The sequence below is a fragment of the Daucus carota genome, chromosome 2 (genome assembly GCF_001625215.2).
Source record: "Daucus carota subsp. sativus chromosome 2, DH1 v3.0, whole genome shotgun sequence".
Classification (NCBI taxonomy): Eukaryota; Viridiplantae; Streptophyta; class Magnoliopsida; order Apiales; family Apiaceae; genus Daucus; species Daucus carota.
The window spans coordinates 53,782,426-53,802,932 of record NC_030382.2 but is presented as its reverse complement, the minus strand read 5'-3'; the positions used below and the strand labels follow the sequence as shown (position 1 = coordinate 53,802,932).

General features: G+C 34.7%; 1 protein-coding gene and 1 pseudogene across 1 annotated transcript; both read right to left on the bottom strand.

The window, feature by feature from the left end:
• Nucleotides 1-2,048: 2,048 nt before the first annotated feature.
• On the bottom strand, nucleotides 2,049-3,655 carry LOC108208077 (epidermis-specific secreted glycoprotein EP1). Its single transcript, XM_017378558.2, has one exon. The coding sequence runs from the start codon at nucleotides 3,602-3,604 to the stop codon at nucleotides 2,276-2,278; it is 1,329 nt and encodes a 442-aa protein (XP_017234047.1). The 5' UTR covers nucleotides 3,605-3,655; the 3' UTR covers nucleotides 2,049-2,275.
• An 803-nt stretch (nucleotides 3,656-4,458) lies between these two features.
• On the bottom strand, nucleotides 4,459-19,783 carry LOC108209802 (probable LRR receptor-like serine/threonine-protein kinase At1g53440; annotated as a pseudogene).
• Between the last annotated feature and the right edge of the window lie 724 nt (nucleotides 19,784-20,507).

Genomic DNA, 20,507 nt, shown 5'->3' with positions numbered 1-20,507 from the left:
TTAAGTGTGAAGAAAGTTTTCTGTATATACTTCTTACAAGATTAAACAATAGTGTACAATATTTCTAAGTCGGGCATCTTCAAATTAAATACATCAGCAGCCTGTGATATATCTTGGCAATAAATTAATTAACCGAGATGCTTTTTGTTTGTAAATATATATAACAATAATTTGGAAGGAAAACAAATGTTAAAAAAGACCAGCAGCCGTCGTCGTTTGTAGACAATAATCGTGTGTTAATTTAGTGAGGAATACAATATAAATTGTGCTTGTTGGGACCGTGTTCACCTGCTGGTTTGTTTTTTGGACTAGAAGTCCGCGTAATCAGACAAATACGACTTTGAAGGAGCTCGATTTTAAAATCTAAGACATTTTTTATATATGGAAAATTGTTTCTAAGTATATATTTGGATGAGTTAATATATAATAAATTATATAAATTTAAATAAGATTTATTCTGTCATAAATATATTCATTCAATTCGGCCAGCTTTTTGTTTTTGGTTGGCAAAACTACTTTTTATGTTAACGGATGATACCTAAGGATTAATATTTGTAGAAAAGAGTATTCTTCATCCAATAATTCTATCATCTAATCCAAGAAATAATACTACAGAAATGTGGACAATAAGATCTACACATGATACATATAAAATCTGAAATAATTTCGGTTATTATTTAACTGAATACTTTAATTTGTATGCCCAAAAAAATTGCTGATGTAAACTTTTTTCTGCTCAAAAGCTGCACCTAAGAATTACGGGAAGAAAATAACCTGGTAAAAATAAGTTTCAAAATTATTTATTAAATAATCATTAACCAAGTACTAATATTTTTACCTTTTGTTCAAAAAAAGAAAAATAAAAAAGTGAAATTAATATATATATATATAATAATTATTTAATACATGACACAAAAGCATTAACTAAAAAACATATAGCAATCATTGAATAGGTTCAGTAAATCATTACAGGCTAAAAATCTTATTACACAAAAATAAAACAGTCCAAAAATATAATTCCAATCTTTTCAAGATACGTTTATTTTAATTTTGATGGGTTGAACTGGAGGTTAAAATTGCCAGATATTGGTTGAATTTTGATAATAATTTTTATATAATTTAAAATTTTAAAAATTATATTTTAAAATTTATTATATCTTACTTATATATTTTTTGGATATTTTATAATTATATGGTAAATACAAATTTAGTTAAAATTAATTTAATCGGCTAAAATTCAAAAATACTACTTTTACCAAACATGGAACATTAAAGAAGTCATTTGATGATATGTTTAGCGACGAATACATTACAGTTGCTTTTTTCTACTAAAATCCCTGTATTAGGCAAATACGAGTGTGTTGAGAATTTGGGCTTTAAATTTAAAAGAAATTATTGTCCGGGAGTTGTAACTTTTTTATATCCAGGAAACTTTTCATACGAAAAACAAGTCATTTGTTGTTGGTGGACGGATAAGCATCGAAATCAATTGAAATGGCTTGTATATATTTGCTCAGTCTCGTTTGTTCTTTATTTGATGTGTTCTGCATAATTATATTCAAATTATTTGCGTTCCATTCAACAATTGGTTTTTAATAATTTTTGATATTGTTTTGAATAAACTGAGAAAAATTATTCAAAAATCATTTTTATAAATACATCCTTATGAAAAAGAATTAAAAATGCAATTTTTTAGCTCAATGAGACCTGCGGCTTATGCAATATAAAAAATGGTTTTCTATTTTCATCAAAAATTTATTTTAAAACTGATTCAAGTTGTATCATTTACTTTTATAGTAAAGTATAAACAAAACTACATTTGAGATCGTAAAAATTGCTGACTGTATTCTTCTAACATTAAAATCAGAGTACGGGAACGAAATGCCGCTATCTAACAATTTGTAATTTTATAAAAAAAATAAATTATCACTGATACTTTCGAAGACAGTCCTAAAACTAAAATTTTAATACTTCAACTAAAATATTTGTTTTTACTTTTTAACTGTATATACTATGTTATTCCAATTAAGGTGCATGCAAAACTGAACTAATCTATAAAATATATGCTACGAAACTTTTATAAAAAAACAATAGATTGGTCTACTTTTTATCAAAATCCCCTTTTTCTCATTGCATAACAGTAATTCGTTGAACAACTTGCCATTAAAAAAAAGTAAAATTGCAGTTCGAACAAACAAATCAGAATAAAGCCAATACAGGCAAAGTAAAACACGTCGAAATCCATATTATTAGCCACAGGTAAATTCAGCAGGTACTAATTAGGCACCTTCACATAGGCCAAATGCTTGGAGTTGTCACCTCTGGTGAGAGTTTTAAGATCATATGCAATCCAACACCTTGAAGTGTCAAGATGATAGAAATAGCCCAGACACTTGCAGTCCCTGCTGCATTTCATCTCACAGTCACTTTGTTTCACAGCTCCATCTCCCCTCGTGTATTTCACCATAAAATGATCAACTCCTTCCATTTTACTATAGTGAAAGTCCTTTGCAGCACATGATGATACCTTAGGTGCCTCACAGCTCTTGCTCCAGGCCAGTGCTGGTCCATTAGGTGAGGGACAACCCACACATTGGCTGTCCTCACAAAGACCGTACTTCCCGCATCGCGATGGTAACTGACACTCTGATGCATCAGAATCTTTGGAGAACAGAGTATACGTCACCTCCCATGCACCATAATCAACTTTGTCATTGTAAGTGTAAATCTTAATGTTCCCATCCATTTCTAATCGAAGAAACGACAATGTCGTATTGTATTTGATCCTGGAAAGGATGCCGCCCGCGCTGTAGGGGGAATTAGCAACGCCCAAGAGAAATTGTAGATTATAAGCAAAACCTTCATCATACTCATTTTCGCTTTGAAATGTCATGTTCTGTATAGTTGCCCCTTTGGTTATGTTGAACCACTGTGAGAATGTGAAGTAAGGCATAGGCCTTGGAGAGTTAGCAGGAGTATAATACATAGTTAATCCCTTAGGCTCCATTATTAGGCTATAAGGCCCGTTCACATTCTCATTCTGAGAAGCCCTGCTGACAAGCTTTGTGGCAGCTCCAACGCGGAGAGACTGGCCTACTAAGAGAGTATCAGTAGGAGAATCAAAGCTTTGCCACAGAAACGAGCCTTTAGAATCATAAAGCACCATGTTTCCAGTAGGAAGTACTTTAAAACCTACTACACCTTTGTTGGCAGTACCACTTTGCCAAGCAACTTGGCCGTTAGAATGTGCAAGCACTAGATTCCCATCAGTTCCAAATGAGAATACGGCATTCTCATCGACAGGATTCCCTCTATTAGCTTCCCAAACCCAACGCATGAGCGACTCAGTGCGCCTTAAGCCCATGCGCAGAGACAGGGTGAAGGCAGTAGGTGTTTGGTTATAGAAGCAGAGTTGGAATGGAGAAGTGAAAACACTTAGAGCTCGGTAATCACCGAGGTACTCACTAATGTATTCCCCTAATTCTCCTTCATTCACAAATTTGAAGGTTTCATTGGCAGGAACAGTAGCTTGACAAGAACTGAAGGAGAGTGTTTGAAAGAAAAGGAAAAGGATTGCAAGGTTTAATGGATGAATAGAAGCCATGTTTTGTTTGAGTATGTCTTACCTCAGAAGAAGCTCTGTATTTATAGTAGGAATGTGATAACTAGTCAAGAAAAGATGGCTTGCAGATAAGGTAGATACATTAAAAGTTATTGCATGGGAAGAGTCCTCTGTACATCTTTGAAAAAATTTTAAAGCACACATGTTCTTATTGTTAAGGTACCCTGGAAAGATCTAAGGGACATATGCCTTTATTCGGGCATCTTTAAATTTAAAATAATTCAGCAGCCTGTGAACTTTCAGATACAGTGGTCTGTTGTCTTTATGGTTTTCTGGTATGATGATTAAAATGAAATTAAATAATTAAACAAGATTAGCAGCCTGTGTCTTTTACACACATTCATCATCAACACAGGACATAATATATATGCCCTTAGTTGTATCATGTATGGGCTGTCATATTCATCATGCATTCTTTCTTGTTGGGACATTGTTCTCGTTTTGCCACATATATGAATTTGTTAGGGGAAGATGTTCAAATTGTTCTGGTATAGTATATTCACAAGTAGAAGACACATTTAGAGGTCTTGATTCACTTAACTTTTTAGTTGGCAAATGTTGCTTGCGGCTGACATTAGTTATTAATTAAATTTCTAATGGGTTTACTCTCAGTTCAGAATATACAGGTTCAATTCTCGCTCATCCAAAAGTATTCGACAAAGCTTTTTAATCTGTCGCCATTATTTTTTATTTTGACAAACTGAATCTGTTGGTATACGATGTGTCAAAACTTTGATTTTTGTCACACCCTCAAACACCAGATGCAAAGCAAACGATTCCCTAATCAGAAATTTGAATTCCACATATGGATCCTATGGATTTAATATTATTACCAATACACTCTAAAAGAACATTACTTTCGCTTTAGTAATCACATATAATTTATTTCAGAAACTACAAGAAAATAAATTTTTTATATGGATAAAGTGTCTACTCAAAATTAACATCATACAGATCTGCAAGAAGTTTGCTGGTATCCTTACTTGGTACAGAGCTTGAGGAATCTACCCATGGCCCTTCCTTTGAGGATAGTGTGTGGCTGTCCTGTGAAAGCTTTGTAGAGTCTTTAAACTTCATATCCTCATTTGTTGTGAGGCGCTTGAAAATTGGTGCTTCAACTTTCTTTTTACCTCCTAGCATACTTACAATCGTAGACATGGATGGTCTGAGTGTAGGAGATGGATTAGAGCACAGTAGAGCAATGTTTAGTATATTCATCGCCTCTCGTTTGGAGTAATCTTTTCCAAGAATCGGGTCTACAATTTCCAAAAGATTTTCCTGCTCTTGAAGGACGTAGGCCTGACATCATTTTTAGAAATAGAAATAACATCATTTCTTACATGGTTGAGAATTAATTGAAGGGCATGAGCATAAAAATAATGACACTTGAACAACTTTTCAAGAGATTCCAAGATAATCTACAATTCTAGATACTCAGTTGCGTCTTCCAATTTGTTAAGTCGTTATTACAGTTCACGAGCTCTGTAAACATACATAGAATGAAATTAAGTGTAGATATCTGTAATATAGGTGTGTGGAAAGTGTTATCCCTGATCTAAATGATCCAGCAGAGCTTATTTATGAATATGTAACTCCAGCGTCAGGGTATAACAGAAACATAGCAAACCATTGGTAAAAATAAGAGCAAATGAAGCAATATGTTACCCTGTCAAGAAGGTACATGAACTCTCCTTTTGGCATGTAATTTGTGTTGCTTTTCCCACTAACGATCTCAAGTGCAACAATTCCAAAACTGTACACATCTGCTTTATCGGTCAAGTAACCCCTCATTACATATTCCGGAGCCATATATCCTCTGGCAAAGAAAATTTCAAAATTACATTTAAGAGTCTGGTATTGTAAGTTAAACATAATAATCACTACCAGTTACAGAATTATAGTAAACATCACATAAGAAGCATGCATGATTGTAAGAGACCATAGCCGACATTTCTAATGATCATTGAAAGCCGGACTTGTGCAAGAAAGCAGACAGTAGGTTTCTATCGCAGAAAAATCTCTTTAAGATCCTTCCAACTCTATATTTAGTAAAAACACTGCAAAACCTTTCATAATTTTATCAACTTTTCCCAATCAATGCTTAAGGTAACTACACATATGTTTTTCTTAAAATCTTAATACTTTCACAAACACAAACTAATCAGGAGATTAAAAAGGAAAGTTATAGTATAGTCGACCTGCATAGCGCATAACCCATTATAATTTTACCAAGCATGTAAATAGAATCTCCGTTATTTAGGGTTAGACGTGATTGAGGTCTCTATAACTCCCCGCCCACAAAACTCAAACATATGCCCATCATCCAAGCATATGTGTGCATGCACACATTATTTCAGATTATTTTTTATATTTTTTTCTAGTTCAATTATTTCAGATTATTGTTTATTCATAATTCTGACTTCATTGGAGCACCACAAAACTTTTGATTGCTCTTGATTTGTGAGAGTAGTGTACAATCATCTAAAGAGATGTTTAGAACAGCTTAATAACCAGAATTAAGTTTTACAACATCTCAAAGAAATAAAATATTTTACCCAGATAATTTACTTTACCTTAACTTTTTTACAATAATATCATTAAAACATGAAGAAACTCACCTTGTTCCAGCAATTCGCGTGCTGATATGGGTGTTCTCTTCTTCATCAAGCTTGGCCAAGCCAAAGTCTGATATCTTTGCATTGAGATCTTTATCAAGCAGCACATTGGTAGCCTTTATGTCTCTATGAACTATTTTCAACCTTGATTCCTCATGAAGATAAGTTAAGCCTCTTGCTATCTGCAATAAAATCTTCTTTCTCATCGTCCAGTCCAGATTTATATTTCTCTCACGGCCTTAAAAATGGAAGACCAGGTAAGAAATTGTGGGATAACAAATGTAAACTATAATGCACATACAAGAAATAGTCCACTGTATTATTTACCAAAAAGGGCCCGAGCAAGACTGTTGTTTTCTAAGTACTCATATATCAGCAACAACTGATTCCCTTCTATGCAACATCCATAAAGCTTAACAAGATTTGGGTGCTGCAAAGCAGATATCAGGCCTATCTCATTAATAAACTCACGGTTTCCTTGCTTTGATTTAGAGGATAACTGTTTAACCGCAATTTCTTGACCATCTGGTAGAATACCCTATAAGCAAAACCATAAATATAACATCTGTTAATCTAGAGTAACAAAAAAAACAAAACCAGCAGCACGTCACTTCATTTCGAAGTTATTTAGTTTATAACTATATATGTATAACCAGTTGCTTGTAGCATGCAGGGACAGCTGAATATATATGGCCGAGTTCTGTTATATAGATCTGCAAGGCTAAGCCTAGCTGATACCCCTCTCTTCCTAGCCCTCAGCGAAGGCATGTAATGTGAACTTAAGTATTTCACTCGTAACCTTCGTGCCAGATTAAAGTTCTGTCATAGAATTTTTTTTGCCTTGTGTAAGATATGGTTTTAATATAAAATAAAAGAATGCAGACATATTGTGCCATTTTACTTTAAAAAAGCATGACCTGCATCTTCAGGGATAATGCGAGAACAGCTTGAGTATTAGAGGAATATTTAATAATACTGATTTACTGGAGGCCTATGTATATGTGATGATGTGAGGAAAAGAACTTAGACTGGAGGCATGTGATGATGTGGAGGCCTATGTACATTTGTTTATGTGAAAAATTGACTCAATCTGAAAGAATTTCACTGACCTTGTAAACTGGTCCAAAACCTCCTTCTCCGATCTTATTCGCATGGTGAAAGTTACTAGTTGCAGCTTTGATGTGTCTTAAACTATAATAAACTGTCTGTTGTTCTATTGCTCCTCGTAGTACTGAAAACAGATAAGAATTAGAGATTTCCAAAAGTCAGATAAAAAGGCATTATAATATTAGAAGATCACAATATACCTAATCTCACATAAATGCTGCTCTTTTAGAAATTCTTCAAGTCAAATGTTTGATAAATGTTAATCAGATGTATAATAACTCAGCTTAAAGCCGTTTATAGTAGCAGCACATTTGTTGTCTGCAGCAGCATGTGATATGCGCAAAGCAATTTTTCACTGCCAAGTGTCTATTTGCAGCATATTATCTGATGCAAATTGGCATTGAACAAATAGGTTGAGTTCTGCAATTGCATAACCTAAAGTTAGCTCCAACAGTCAAATGCCAACTTTACTCAGTTTATAGTCCAAAAATACCACTTTGATATATCTATACCCACATATATAATTTATTCATTCATTTAATTCATTATCAAACCTACATCCAGTAGCTATTGCAACACTCGAAGACTGTGGTTTCAAAGTGATGCATATTTAAGTATTATGGCAAATTTATTTTTTTGAGCATCTATCATATCTGCTGATAAAGAAAAGCATTGCAGCACTTATAAAACTGATGAGTATTAGATAGTTCAAATACTAAAACAGCTGCAAATTTTATCAAATAGTTGACTGGAACTGAATTTTGAGTCACAAGTTCAGCATTATTGGACATCAACAACGTGATGCTTATGGAATGCACCAACTGAAGTACCTCGGCATAGGAAAGTACAAACACAAGTTAAATATAAAATTTTCTTGTAAATTTTTATGAACTTTTGAAAAAATGATAAGTTAACATTAATGGTGCATTTATTACGGTGGTAGGATATCCCACCTTTATCTTCAACGTCTTTTCCTCCTAGGAAGCCTTTCATCCAGGCTGCAACCAATACCGAGACAAGGCCAACAAGTGAAGCAACCACAATGCCAACAATAGCAAGAGTGGGTAGTCCCCCGGTTTTAAAGTCTAATAAGACAAGTCAATTCAATTTAGAGACTTGATAGTGCAACATGAGTGCAAAACCTATAATTTACGATGTACTCACTTGGTGTTACTGAAATTGCTGATATCAGAGGTCCATATACACCTCTATTAGGAACTGCAGTAGTCCCCTTACCTGCCCAGTACAAGTGAATCTCAGAGTGCTACCATTAACGATAACATCCCGCTCCAAGGTGATATCCTTTCCATTTCCTCCAGCTTCCTTTGCAATATTAAAGTCTTTCCAAACAACATTCCCCTGTTGACAAAAAAACAACTTAAACTAGAGCAGAAAGCTAGACTTGCCTGCTTTGAGGCTTGCGAAAGATATTAGCAGAATCCCTGAAAATTTAATACCCAAGGTACAATTAATTACTACAAAAATACTTAACCTCTTACTCACTTGAATAGATACATCAAAAATGCGGTTTCCAATACTGCTAAACGTGTGGTCATCAAAGAACTGTATTTCAGCGAAGTGGAGGCGAACTTTATAACTACCCTTGCGCAAGCAAAGACCATAGTACTTGAGTGAAGTAGGCGAAAGGCGGGCTGTTTGGTAGTATTTTTCTCCGGTCACGTTGGTCTGTCTAGCCACGAAATCGGATCTGTCATTATATAAGAAAACACCTGTACTGCTATAAGCCCATCGATCTGTTGGGTGAAAGTATGATGCACCTTCTGTAACTAAATCATCTTCATACTCCTTTCCCCCTGATTCTATTTTGTGTCCACCACAATTAATAAACAGCGAATGATCTGACAATTTAATAGATACTGATGTGATTCTTTGTAGTTGACACTGAGCTAAAAAAGTTTGAACCACAATGTTAGAGAATTACATATGTATAATCACTTACAGCGGATTGTTCCGGGGCAAGGAAGGTCTTTTTTCAAGCACCACATAGTTCTAAAATTGAGTAAACATAATGATGTTAGTTGTGTTAGTAATGATAATGTGCAAAGACAATACATGTCAATTTAATAAGAAGTATTACGAGGTGCTGGTTAAAGATGAATGGCTAGAAACTAGATTCCTGCAAAACAGATGGTCTGTAAGTTTTACAATTATGGGGAAAAGAAAGAAGAAGCAGGACATGAATAGGCTTACACTCTTGATGCCTGGCATCTATATTGAGATGTTGGCTCAGTAAAATTATTGTAAGATACATCACTGCAGTGAATGTAAAATAGGACATTAGAGATAAAGAATACTGTGATGCATCTATAATTACAAATTTAAAATTAATATTTATCGCGAAGTAGTGGTAACAGTACATAAAAGCCAGAAACTAACAAATTTTTTTTGCTGTCAGAAATCCAGCTTGGTATCATTCCACTTAATGAATTACTATTTAGATACCTACATCCAAAGACGATTGTCAAATAAATGAGTTTATTATTGTAAAGACATTTATGGTGAAACAAACATGTTAAAAAAATGCACAAGCCAAAAGAAAGTTCCAGAATAAATTTTATGGGTTCATAAATTCTGCTGAGTCGGGGGTATAGATTTCTAGACATGCATATTACAAATTAATGTACAGCGACGTACAGAAAGCTCAGGCTGGACTCCAAAGGCTGAATCGAATCTGGAATTGGTTCAGACAACCTGTTGAAGCTTAAATCCCTACAAAGAATAAAGTTTGACTTTAATATATAATGAGTACCATTTTCAGAATAACGTTATCAATATGTTGTAATTAACTTTTTGCATCACCCTGCTGGTAGGAGTTTACTAACCAATAGTCGCCCTTAATATATGCTAGTGGAGCACTTTCAACAATATTGTACGTTTACTAAATACTTTAATTACTAATGCTGCTGGCAAAGGAATTGATTTAGAAAAATTATCTTTAACAATGAGCACTGGATATAAGAGTCTAAAATTAAAACAGCTGTATAGTTCAACATACAAGGTATTTAAACTTATCATCTTTGCAATGTATGCTGGAATTGAATCTCTAATTAAGCAACTCCTGAGTATCCTACATGACCAAAATTGGGATATAACTTGTTAAACCAGCAGAAGCAACAAAATAAAGACACAATGCTTTTATAGACATATAACTACCCATGATCAACTCACAAGTACTTCATATTTGCCATCCCTTGCAAATTAGGGAATCTCGAAGCAGGTCCCTTCAAATCGGATATCCTCCTGCAGACAAGAATCACAGTTAATGACTTAGTAAGTTCAGAATTCATGTGCATTCACTAGAAACAGTTAAAGTAATTCAGATTCCACTCACAATTCTTGTAGGTTTTTCAAAAGAGAGATACTAGGAGGAATGGGACCCTCCATAGATGTACCTTGAAGATTTCTACAAAATATTAATGAAGCTTCTCAAAATGGTAATATATATTAATGCGTGGTCCACTGTCAAAGATCATATATGCAAAAATTGAAATATAGGTACTACAAAAGAATATTTAATAAATTGCTTACAATATTGTCATCTTAGTCCAATTTCCAATAAAATTTGGTAACTGTCCAGACAATCCGCTCCCATCTATCCTACTGCAATCAACAGATATTTTTATACATCACTGAGATATATTTTGTAACAAACACTATATACTAATTATTAACTATGGCTTACAAGTCTGATAAATTCTTTAAAGCACTGTATGTCTCCGGTATCGTTCCAATGAAGTTGTTAGAAGAAAGAAGTCTGCATATAACTGTGCAGTTAGACACGATTTAATGATATCTGAAGTGCTTAAAATTATTTATACTATAATATATACGAGCTTGAGACACGTCAAAGCTTAAATTAAACAACAATGAAGTAAAGGCCGCATTATTTGTGAATGGCAACATAGAAGGCGATCTACAATAGAGAGTAGTCTAGATCTTTTACTTTCTCATAAAAAAAATTAGAAGTAAGCTTACAGTCTCTTCAGACTTCTCAGATTTCCCAGCTCTGGAGGAAGAGTCCCTCCCAGCTGATTATCTTCCAAGATCCTGTGAGTATTAGTTATAGATTAAGCTAATCAATTTTAGCCGATATTACAATAATATGAAAAACATACAGACATATATCTACTCACAGCTCTTCAAGGGTATCTATATTAGCTATTTCCCGGGGAATTGAACCACTGATACGGTTATCCAGAAGGGTTCTGCAGTGTAGTCACAATGTTACCAACAGTTTTAACAATTGAATAGTATATTTTCAAGCTTACAGAGAAGTGGCATGAAGACATTCAACCATGCAGCCCTAACAAGGTCCACACGCAAAATCGAAGCACAAGCACTTACAAAGTTTTGAGAGGAAGCTGACCAAAAGATATTGGGATAGTTCCATTGACATAGTTTTGCATCAGATCTCTGTCATTAAAAAGAATAACAATAATTACCAACTATATTATATCAGATATTCTTCAGGAATACTCTGGATTAAGTGGGTTATGCTCTTACTAGTTGGTGCATGGAAATAAATTATCCAACTACATACCATCGTGGAAAACAGACCTCGATTGTACTTCTAAATAATGCTATTATATAATATTTCTTACAATTCCTGGAGAAAGGCAAGTTCTGAAAATTCGGAAGGTAATTCTCCTGTCAAATTTAGGCCCCTCAGCTGGCTGCAAAATGAGTAGAGTAAATTAAAGACAGAAGCGCTGAGACATACATCTGAAATCTTTATTCTAGGGTATAACTTATAAGTATGGAAAATAACTTGAGCAAAGTTGCATCACAGGATCCACATACATATTGGTGACATGGCAAACAGAATTATTATTGAATTTGCAATCACAAGTCACATTGCTAAGTGCCTGAGAGATGTTAAACACCACACTCAAACCTCCACCCCCGCTACAAGAACTCCTTTTAACATCCCAATGTTTAACATTTAGCTTCTTAGCTATTGCTTCAAGAGTTTGCACTGTCACCACACAGATATAATTCATTCAGATTAGCTAAACATAATAGGAGTAGTTTGTTTGCGCTTGTTTGCGCGTTAACAGAAAAGAAGTTACAGTCCGTTAAATTCAAAGCTAAAAAATGCCAAATTGTAATCATTGTTGTAGTATAATATACTGGAATTTTTATGGAAACAAGTCAAACAACCTTTATATAGAAAATAAAGATGAAGCTGCATAGATCTTGACTTTGTTGGTTATTTTAGTGTAAATTGAATTAACTAGTTGATCAATGTAATCATAATATTACATCGAACAAGTCAGGAGAGTACGGAGTGTATGCTTAGTTCGAGTTTATTATGATTATTAGTGCTTATGAGGCATGTTCATTGGCATTAGACACATCTATTGGAAGAGAAGTGTCTATTGGCATTAGATTTATCCATTGACATTAGACACATCTATTGGGATAAGATGTGTTTATTGCCATTAGACAAATCTATTTGGTTGAAGGTGTGTCTATTGTCAAAAGACACATCCGTTGACATCTATATATAGATGTTGCATTGATCATTTCAAGATATATGGTTCATTTGAAATACACAACAAAACACATTCTCTCTTCTTGCAGAATTTCTGATTTTATCCGATTGAATTATTTGGTGAACCACAAATAACTTCAATCTGAAAGTGTTCACACGACTTCAGAAAAATCCAAGTCACCACCAAATTATACAACAAAGATTGAAGTTATTATATTCTGAAGATGACGAACGGAGAATCTGCAAAAGACATGACAAGTAAGTTTGCAAAATTGGACAAGTTTGAGGGTCAAGATTTTCGAAGATGGCAAAAGAAGATGCATTTTTTGTTGACCACGCTAAAGGTTGTGTATGTTCTAAGTACTCCCATGCCCGAAGAGATTGAGAATGAAACTATTGAACAAACAAGGCAACGCTGCAAATGGGAAAACGATGACTACATCTGTCGCGGTCACATCCTAAACGGTATGTCTGATTCCCTCTTCGATGTATATCAAAATGTTGAGTCAGCGAAAGAATTGTGGGATTCTCTTGAATCCAAGTACATGGCAGAAGATGCTTCTAGTAAGAAGTTTCTTGTCAGTAATTTTATGAACTATAAAATGGTCGATTCTAGACCGGTGATGGAACAATACAATGAATTGTTAAGGATTCTGGGACAGTTTGTTCAACACAATTTGAAGATGGATGAATCTATCTCTGTTTATGGTGTTATTGACAAACTGCCACCATCATGGAAGGATTTTAAACACACCTTGAAACATAATAAAGAAGATATGACATTGGTTGAACTTGGAAGTCACTTCCGAATTGAAGAGGCTTTGAGGACTCAAGAAAATGAGAATAATCCTAAGGGCAAGAACCAAGTCGGTAATTCTTCTGTGAATATGGTTGAAGATGGTGGATCTTATAAGAATCCTAAAACCAGCAAGGGTGATAAACGTAAACGGAAATTCAAAGGAAGCAACAACAACTTTTCTAACAAGAGGCCTAAGATTGCATGTTGGAAGTGTGGCAAACCTGGACATTTCAAGAAGGATTGTCGGGTTGGTAAAAGTAAGCAAGAAAGGCTTAATGCTGGTCCAAGTGGATCCAAGGATCCAGAAAAGCAACAACGTCAGATTTTGATCAAAAATTGTATTTCTGGTCAGAATTATGTATCATTGATATCTGATGCATTTTATGTGCAGGATGATAATGTTGCTTGGTGGATTGATTATGGAGCAACAAGTCATGTATGTAAAGATCTTCGTTGGTACACGGAATTTCAACCAATTGAAGATGGATCTATCTTAAATATGGGAAATGTTGCAACTGAACCGATCAAAGGGCTAGGAAATGTTAAGCTAGTGTTTACTTCTGGAAAATGTATATATGTGAATAATGTGTTGTATGTTCCTGGGATTCGAAAGAATCTCTTGTCTGGTGTTGTATTAAATAATTGTGGATATAAGCAAGTTTATGAAAGTGACAAGTATATCTTGTCAAAACATGGCACTTTCGTTGGCTTTGGTTACTTATGTAATGGCATGTTTATGTTGAATGTAAATACTCCATTTAATGATGAATCTTCTTGCATGGCTTCTACTAGTACTAGCCTAAATTTGAATAAATCAGAATTATGGCATGCTAGACTAGGACATGTACATTATAAAAGAATAAAGGATATGTCTAAAATGAGCCTCATACCTGCTATTGATTTAAACAATGAAAAATGTAAAACATGCATGTTAACAAAGATAACTAGAAAGCCCTTTAAAGTTGCTAATAGGGTGTCTGATGTATTAGAATTGGTACACAGTGATTTGTGTGTTTTCATTCTACACCATCATTAGGAAATAAAAAGTATGTTGTTACTTTTATTGATGATGCTTCTAGATATTGTTATGTATATTTGTTGCATGCGAAAGATGAAGCTCTTGACTCCTTTAAAATATATAAAGAAGAAGTAGAGCTACATCATCATGGTACCTTGATTAAAAATCTACGTACCGATAGAGGAGGTGAGTATTATGATCCGGTATATTTTCAATCTACTGGTATAATACATCAAACCACGGCTCCTTATACACCACAACAAAATGGTGTGGCAGAAAGAAAAAATAGGACATTGAAAGAAATGGTTAATTCCTTGTTGTCCTACTCGGGTTTGAGTGAGGGTTTTTGGGGTGAGGCTATGTTGACAGCCTGTTATTTATTGAATCGAATTCCTAGTAAGAGGAATAAAATTACCCCTTATGAACTCTGGTATAAAGAGTCACCAAAATTGAGTTTTCTGAGAGTTTGGGGATGTAGAGCAGTTGTAAGACTCACTGAACCCAAAAGAAGAAACTTGGGTGAACGAGGTATAGATTGTATCTTTGTTGCTTATGCTGAGCATTCCATCGCATATAGATTCTATGTGTTAGAATCTAATGACTATGTGCCTGTGAACTCGATTATCGAGTCAAGAGATGCTATCTTTGATGAAAACAGATTTACATCTATACCTAGACCGAGGGACATGCTTCAATATTCTTCTAGTAGGAACTCAGTTTCTACTGAAGATGTTTATCAACCGTCTGAACCAAGGAGAAGCACTAGAGCTAGAAAAACAAAGTCTTTTGGAGATGATTTTCATCTTTATCTAGTTGAGGGTTCTAGAGATGAAATTAAAGATCAATACCAATATTGTTTTATTATTGAGGAGGATCCAAAAACTTTTACCGAAGCTATGACATCGAGAGATGTTGCATTTTGGAAGGATGCTATCCAGGATGAAATGGATTCTATCATGAATAATAATACATGGGAATTGAGTGATTTGCCCCTGGCTGTAAAGCATTGGGGAATAGATGGATCTTCAAAAGGAAAATAAAAGTGGACGGTTCGATAGATAAGTTTAAAGCCAGATTGGTAATCCAAGGCTTTAGACAAAAGGAAGGGATTGATTATTTTGATACTTATGCTCCTGTTGCTAGGACTTCAACTATTAGGTTGTTAATAGCACTTGCTGCTATACACAACCTTGTCATTCATCAAATGGATGTAAAAACTGCATTCTTGAATGGTGAATTAGATGAAGAGATTTATATGAAACAACCTGAAGGGTTTGTTGTGCCTGGTTGTGAGAACATGGTGTGTAAATTGAAGAAATCAATTTATGGTCTAAAGCTAGCACCTAAGGATTGGCACGATAAATTCTATGTTGCTTAGACTCGGGTACGGAGTGTCCGACACGACACATATCCGAGGGTCGGACCCGACATCTTCAAAAATCTAGGACACGGGGACACTGTCCGGATTTTGGACACGGGTACGGGGACTCGGCGTAAATAAATTTATTTTTATAATATAAACTATAGTTTTATAATTTATTTTTGAAATTTTTTATTTTGAATAAAAATTAAACATTGAATTTTATATTTAGAAACATAAAATCTATAAATATGTTACAAAACTATTATTTTAAATGTTAAAAAAAATCAATTCGATTTATAACTAACATTTGAAGTCAACTATTATTTGTAATAATTAATGAATAAAAAATATGTTTTGTTTAAAGGAGAAAAGTGCACATGATAGTGCACTGACTCCTTTTGACTATAACGTTTACTATGCTTTATTTAATGCACTCGACAACTAAGCTTATAAATAATATTATAATATCAGCCAGCTATATTCCAATCACTTCTTTCGAGCAGCATGCCTATCGCCTTCTTCATCTTCTTCATCTATGGCTCCTTTTTCAATTTTTTCAATTTTCTTCTCAAACCCATCAACCAATACATGAAACAAACATTCTAAGTTGAGAGAATCATACGAGGTCAAACAAAATTTGAAACATCTTCAGTAACTTTTCCGGCGTCGACGGCGACGAAGTGTCGGTTTTCGCGATAACGAATCCGCCCCATATCCCGCGTCGTGTCCCGTGTCGTGTCGGGTCGACACGGGTACGACGGCCGGCAGTGACGGGTCGGAGTAACACAGGATAAATTTGATAAAGTGGTCTTGTCTAATGGTTATGTTATTAACCAAGCAGACAAGTGTGTATATAGCAAATTTGATTCTTCTCGTAAAGGAGTTATAATTTGTTTATATGTGGATGACATATTGATTTTTGGTACAGACCAAAATCAAGTGGATAAAACCAAGAAGTTCTTGTCATCTAATTTTGATATGAAAGACATGGGGGAGGCTGAAGTGATTCTTGGTATAAGGATCAAGCGTGAGAATAATGGTATTTCAATTTCTCAATCTCATTATATTGAGAAGATTTTGAAAAGATTTAATTTTAAGGATTGTTCTCCAGTTAGCACTCCTCTTGATCCTAGTATTAAACTCCTACCAAATAAAGGTGTTTCAGTATCTCAACTTGAGTACTCAAGGGCTATTGGTAGTCTTATGTATGCCATGATAAGCACTAGGCCAGATATTGCCTATGCTGTTGGAAAGCTTAGTAGGTACACTAGCAAACCAAGTTCACATAATTGGCAAGCCTTAAGCCGAGTATTTAAGTACTTGAAAGGAACCATGGATTATGGTTTGGCGTATACTGGATTTCCTTCGGTTATTGAAGGTCATTCAGATGCAAGTTGGATTTCCAATGAGGAAGATCATTCTTCCACAAGTGGATGGGTATTCCTCCTTGGGGGAGGTGCTATCTCTTGGTCATCAAAGAAACAGAGTTGCATTACCGACTCAACAATGGAATCTGAATTTGTGGCATTATCAGCTGCTGGTAAAGAAGCTGAATGGCTAAGAAATCTGATATATGAAATTCCATTGTGGCCAAAACCTATATCACCCATATCAATCAGGTGTGATAGTCTATCTGCCTTGTCTAATGCTTATAGACAAGTGTTCAAAGGGACGTCTAGACACATAGGTGTTAGACATAGTATGATTCGTGAGCTTATCACTCACGGTGTTATATCAGTGGAGTTTATAAGAACTCAACATAATTTAGCCGATCATCTTACCAAAGGATTGAGTAGAGATCTTGTGCACAAGTCGGCTGTGGGGATGGGATTAAAGTCCGTTTAAAAGTCTCTCATGTTGAGAAACCCAATTCTCACCTAAGATTACATTAGGTGCTGAATTCAATGTGGAAACTTAACATCTAGAGATTGGAACGCATTACAACATCATCCCAAGTTATGTGTTCAGACCTGCAAGATAAGGAGGTTGAAGCCTATCTTCTTAATAGTTTTTTTGAAAAATCGCAGATGCAGGTGCGAGAATAAAAGAACTACCTATTTGAGCATGAAGTTTAGCCGCTTCAAGAAGCTTGGACTTGGCTTTGATATGCTTAAGAAGGATTGGGACACAAGGCTAGTCAAATATAGTGTCAAGTAAGAAAATTTGAGAATGTAAAGTTATGTGTATATTATCTTCATGTATTCATTATGAATAGTAGAGGTTCAATCCATCGCGATACCTTGATATTCGAATATTTGAAATGTGTAATATACTAATGTGAAATTCAATCGTCATGATATTTCATTTATGCATAGCTTTGTTATTTGTTGTGATTTTGTTTAGTTGATTATGGATTACACTAAAATGGGGGAGGATTGTTGGTTATTTTAGTGTAAATTGAATTAACTAGTTGATCAATGTAATCATAATATTACATCGAACAAGTCAGGAGAGTACGGAGTGTATGCTTAGTTCGAGTTTATTATGATTATTAGTGCTTATGAGGCATGTTCATTGGCATTAGACACATCTATTGGAAGAGAAGTGTCTATTGGCATTAGATTTATCCATTGACATTAGACACATCTATTGGGATAAGATGTGTTTATTGCCATTAGACAAATCTATTTGGTTGAAGGTGTGTCTATTGTCAAAAGACACATCCGTTGACATCTATATATAGATGTTGCATTGATCATTTCAAGATATATGGTTCATTTGAAATACACAACAAAACACATTCTCTCTTCTTGCAGAATTTCTGATTTTATCCGATTGAATTATTTGGTGAACCACAAATAACTTCAATCTGAAAGTGTTCACACGACTTCAGAAAAATCCAAGTCACCACCAAATTATACAACAGACTTTGTGCAACTAGTACCACCGAGGACCAGAACCCCACATGTGCACTTACTGACTTACATGAGATGCATCATACATGTCCAATAACCAAAAAGTCTACGGATTGGGTTGCTTCAAGTGAGCCTAAAGGAGTAGATTATATGCAAGTGCAACTTTGGTCATTTGTTTATACAATCACAATTAGCTTATGCTGAATGATCATGGCTAAATGAAATAATACATAACATAATTAAGTTCCAACGTATCCGTATATTATTCAGACTTGAGATCACTCTCAAATTGTCTCATCAGTTCATTATATATTTATATCAACAATTATAATGTAAGAAGTAACATTAAAAGTAAGAGTTAGGGAAAGACGACGTCGTCCAGATTAAGAAAAGAAATTTATGTCAAAAATAAGTTTACACATCGCATTACCTTTACCTACATATGGGAAGCAAAATATTGAATCTTAGCGTGTTAAGTGACCGATTCTCCGAAAACCGTAAATACGAGGAGGGTAACATATTAAAAGAGAGGGATATGGAGTTTGATACTGTATTTACTACTAGTACTAACCTTCTTCGGGAGGCAAAAGCCGAGCAGAACATCCGAGGTCATTGATAAGGAAAGTAATGAGCACATGCACAAATATGAAGCAGCGAAGCAAGAAGAGTGAATGAGTTGTGAAGCTGACTTTATTACTCACATTGTGGAGATGATAGTGAAACCCCGTTGATTTGTAACTCATTGAAGCTGTGATATGTATGATTATGTTTGCATAAATGGAAGTACCTCTTTTGACTCGCTCATACAAATTCAATCAAAGCACTGTGTATAATGTGTTTGTCCAAGGATGGGAATGGGAGAGGGGTGCAGAAAGCAGATATTTATAATCCCATGTCCGTAATACTACCTCCATCCCAAATTAGATGTCCCCGTTGACTTTGGGCACGTAACTTTAGGTGCATTGACCGTCTACTTCCGAAATTTATTTTTTTATTTTTTCTTTTGTAAATAAAAATTTCATATTTTAATTTTTATTTGCAAAAATAAAATTTTAAAAATAAGTCACGTATCTATGCGGTCAATGAACCTTAAATTGTGTGCTCAAAGTCAACGGGGCCATCTAATTTGGGACGGAGGGAGTACGATTCACTTTGACTTTTCAATGCTCACTTCAAAACGAGAAATTCTTTGGATTCGTGATCCAAGAACATAATTGTGTCCTGTGGGTGATAATATACTCAAAGTCAAAAGTCACGGGAATAGTGTTTACATAATCGGGTTTTTTAATGTGTGCTCAAAGGCACACAATAAATACGAATTTTCATGAAAATGATTTATTTTGATTGGTATAATTGATGTGAATGCAGAAGATCATAAGTCATAACATTAATTCTCGTGCAAGTTGGTGAGAGCACACAATAGTGGGACTATACTAGTGGGATTGTGGGAGCTAAAATACTCAAGCCAAAGGTCAACTGACGAGGGTTTTTATCGGAAAATGTTTTTTTTTTTTGCCTAACTATCGGAAAATGTTAATATTCGATAAACACATCCATAATAGTTTGCGCAGCGAAAGCATACAGGAAATCTGGAATGACGTTCGGTTGCTGAG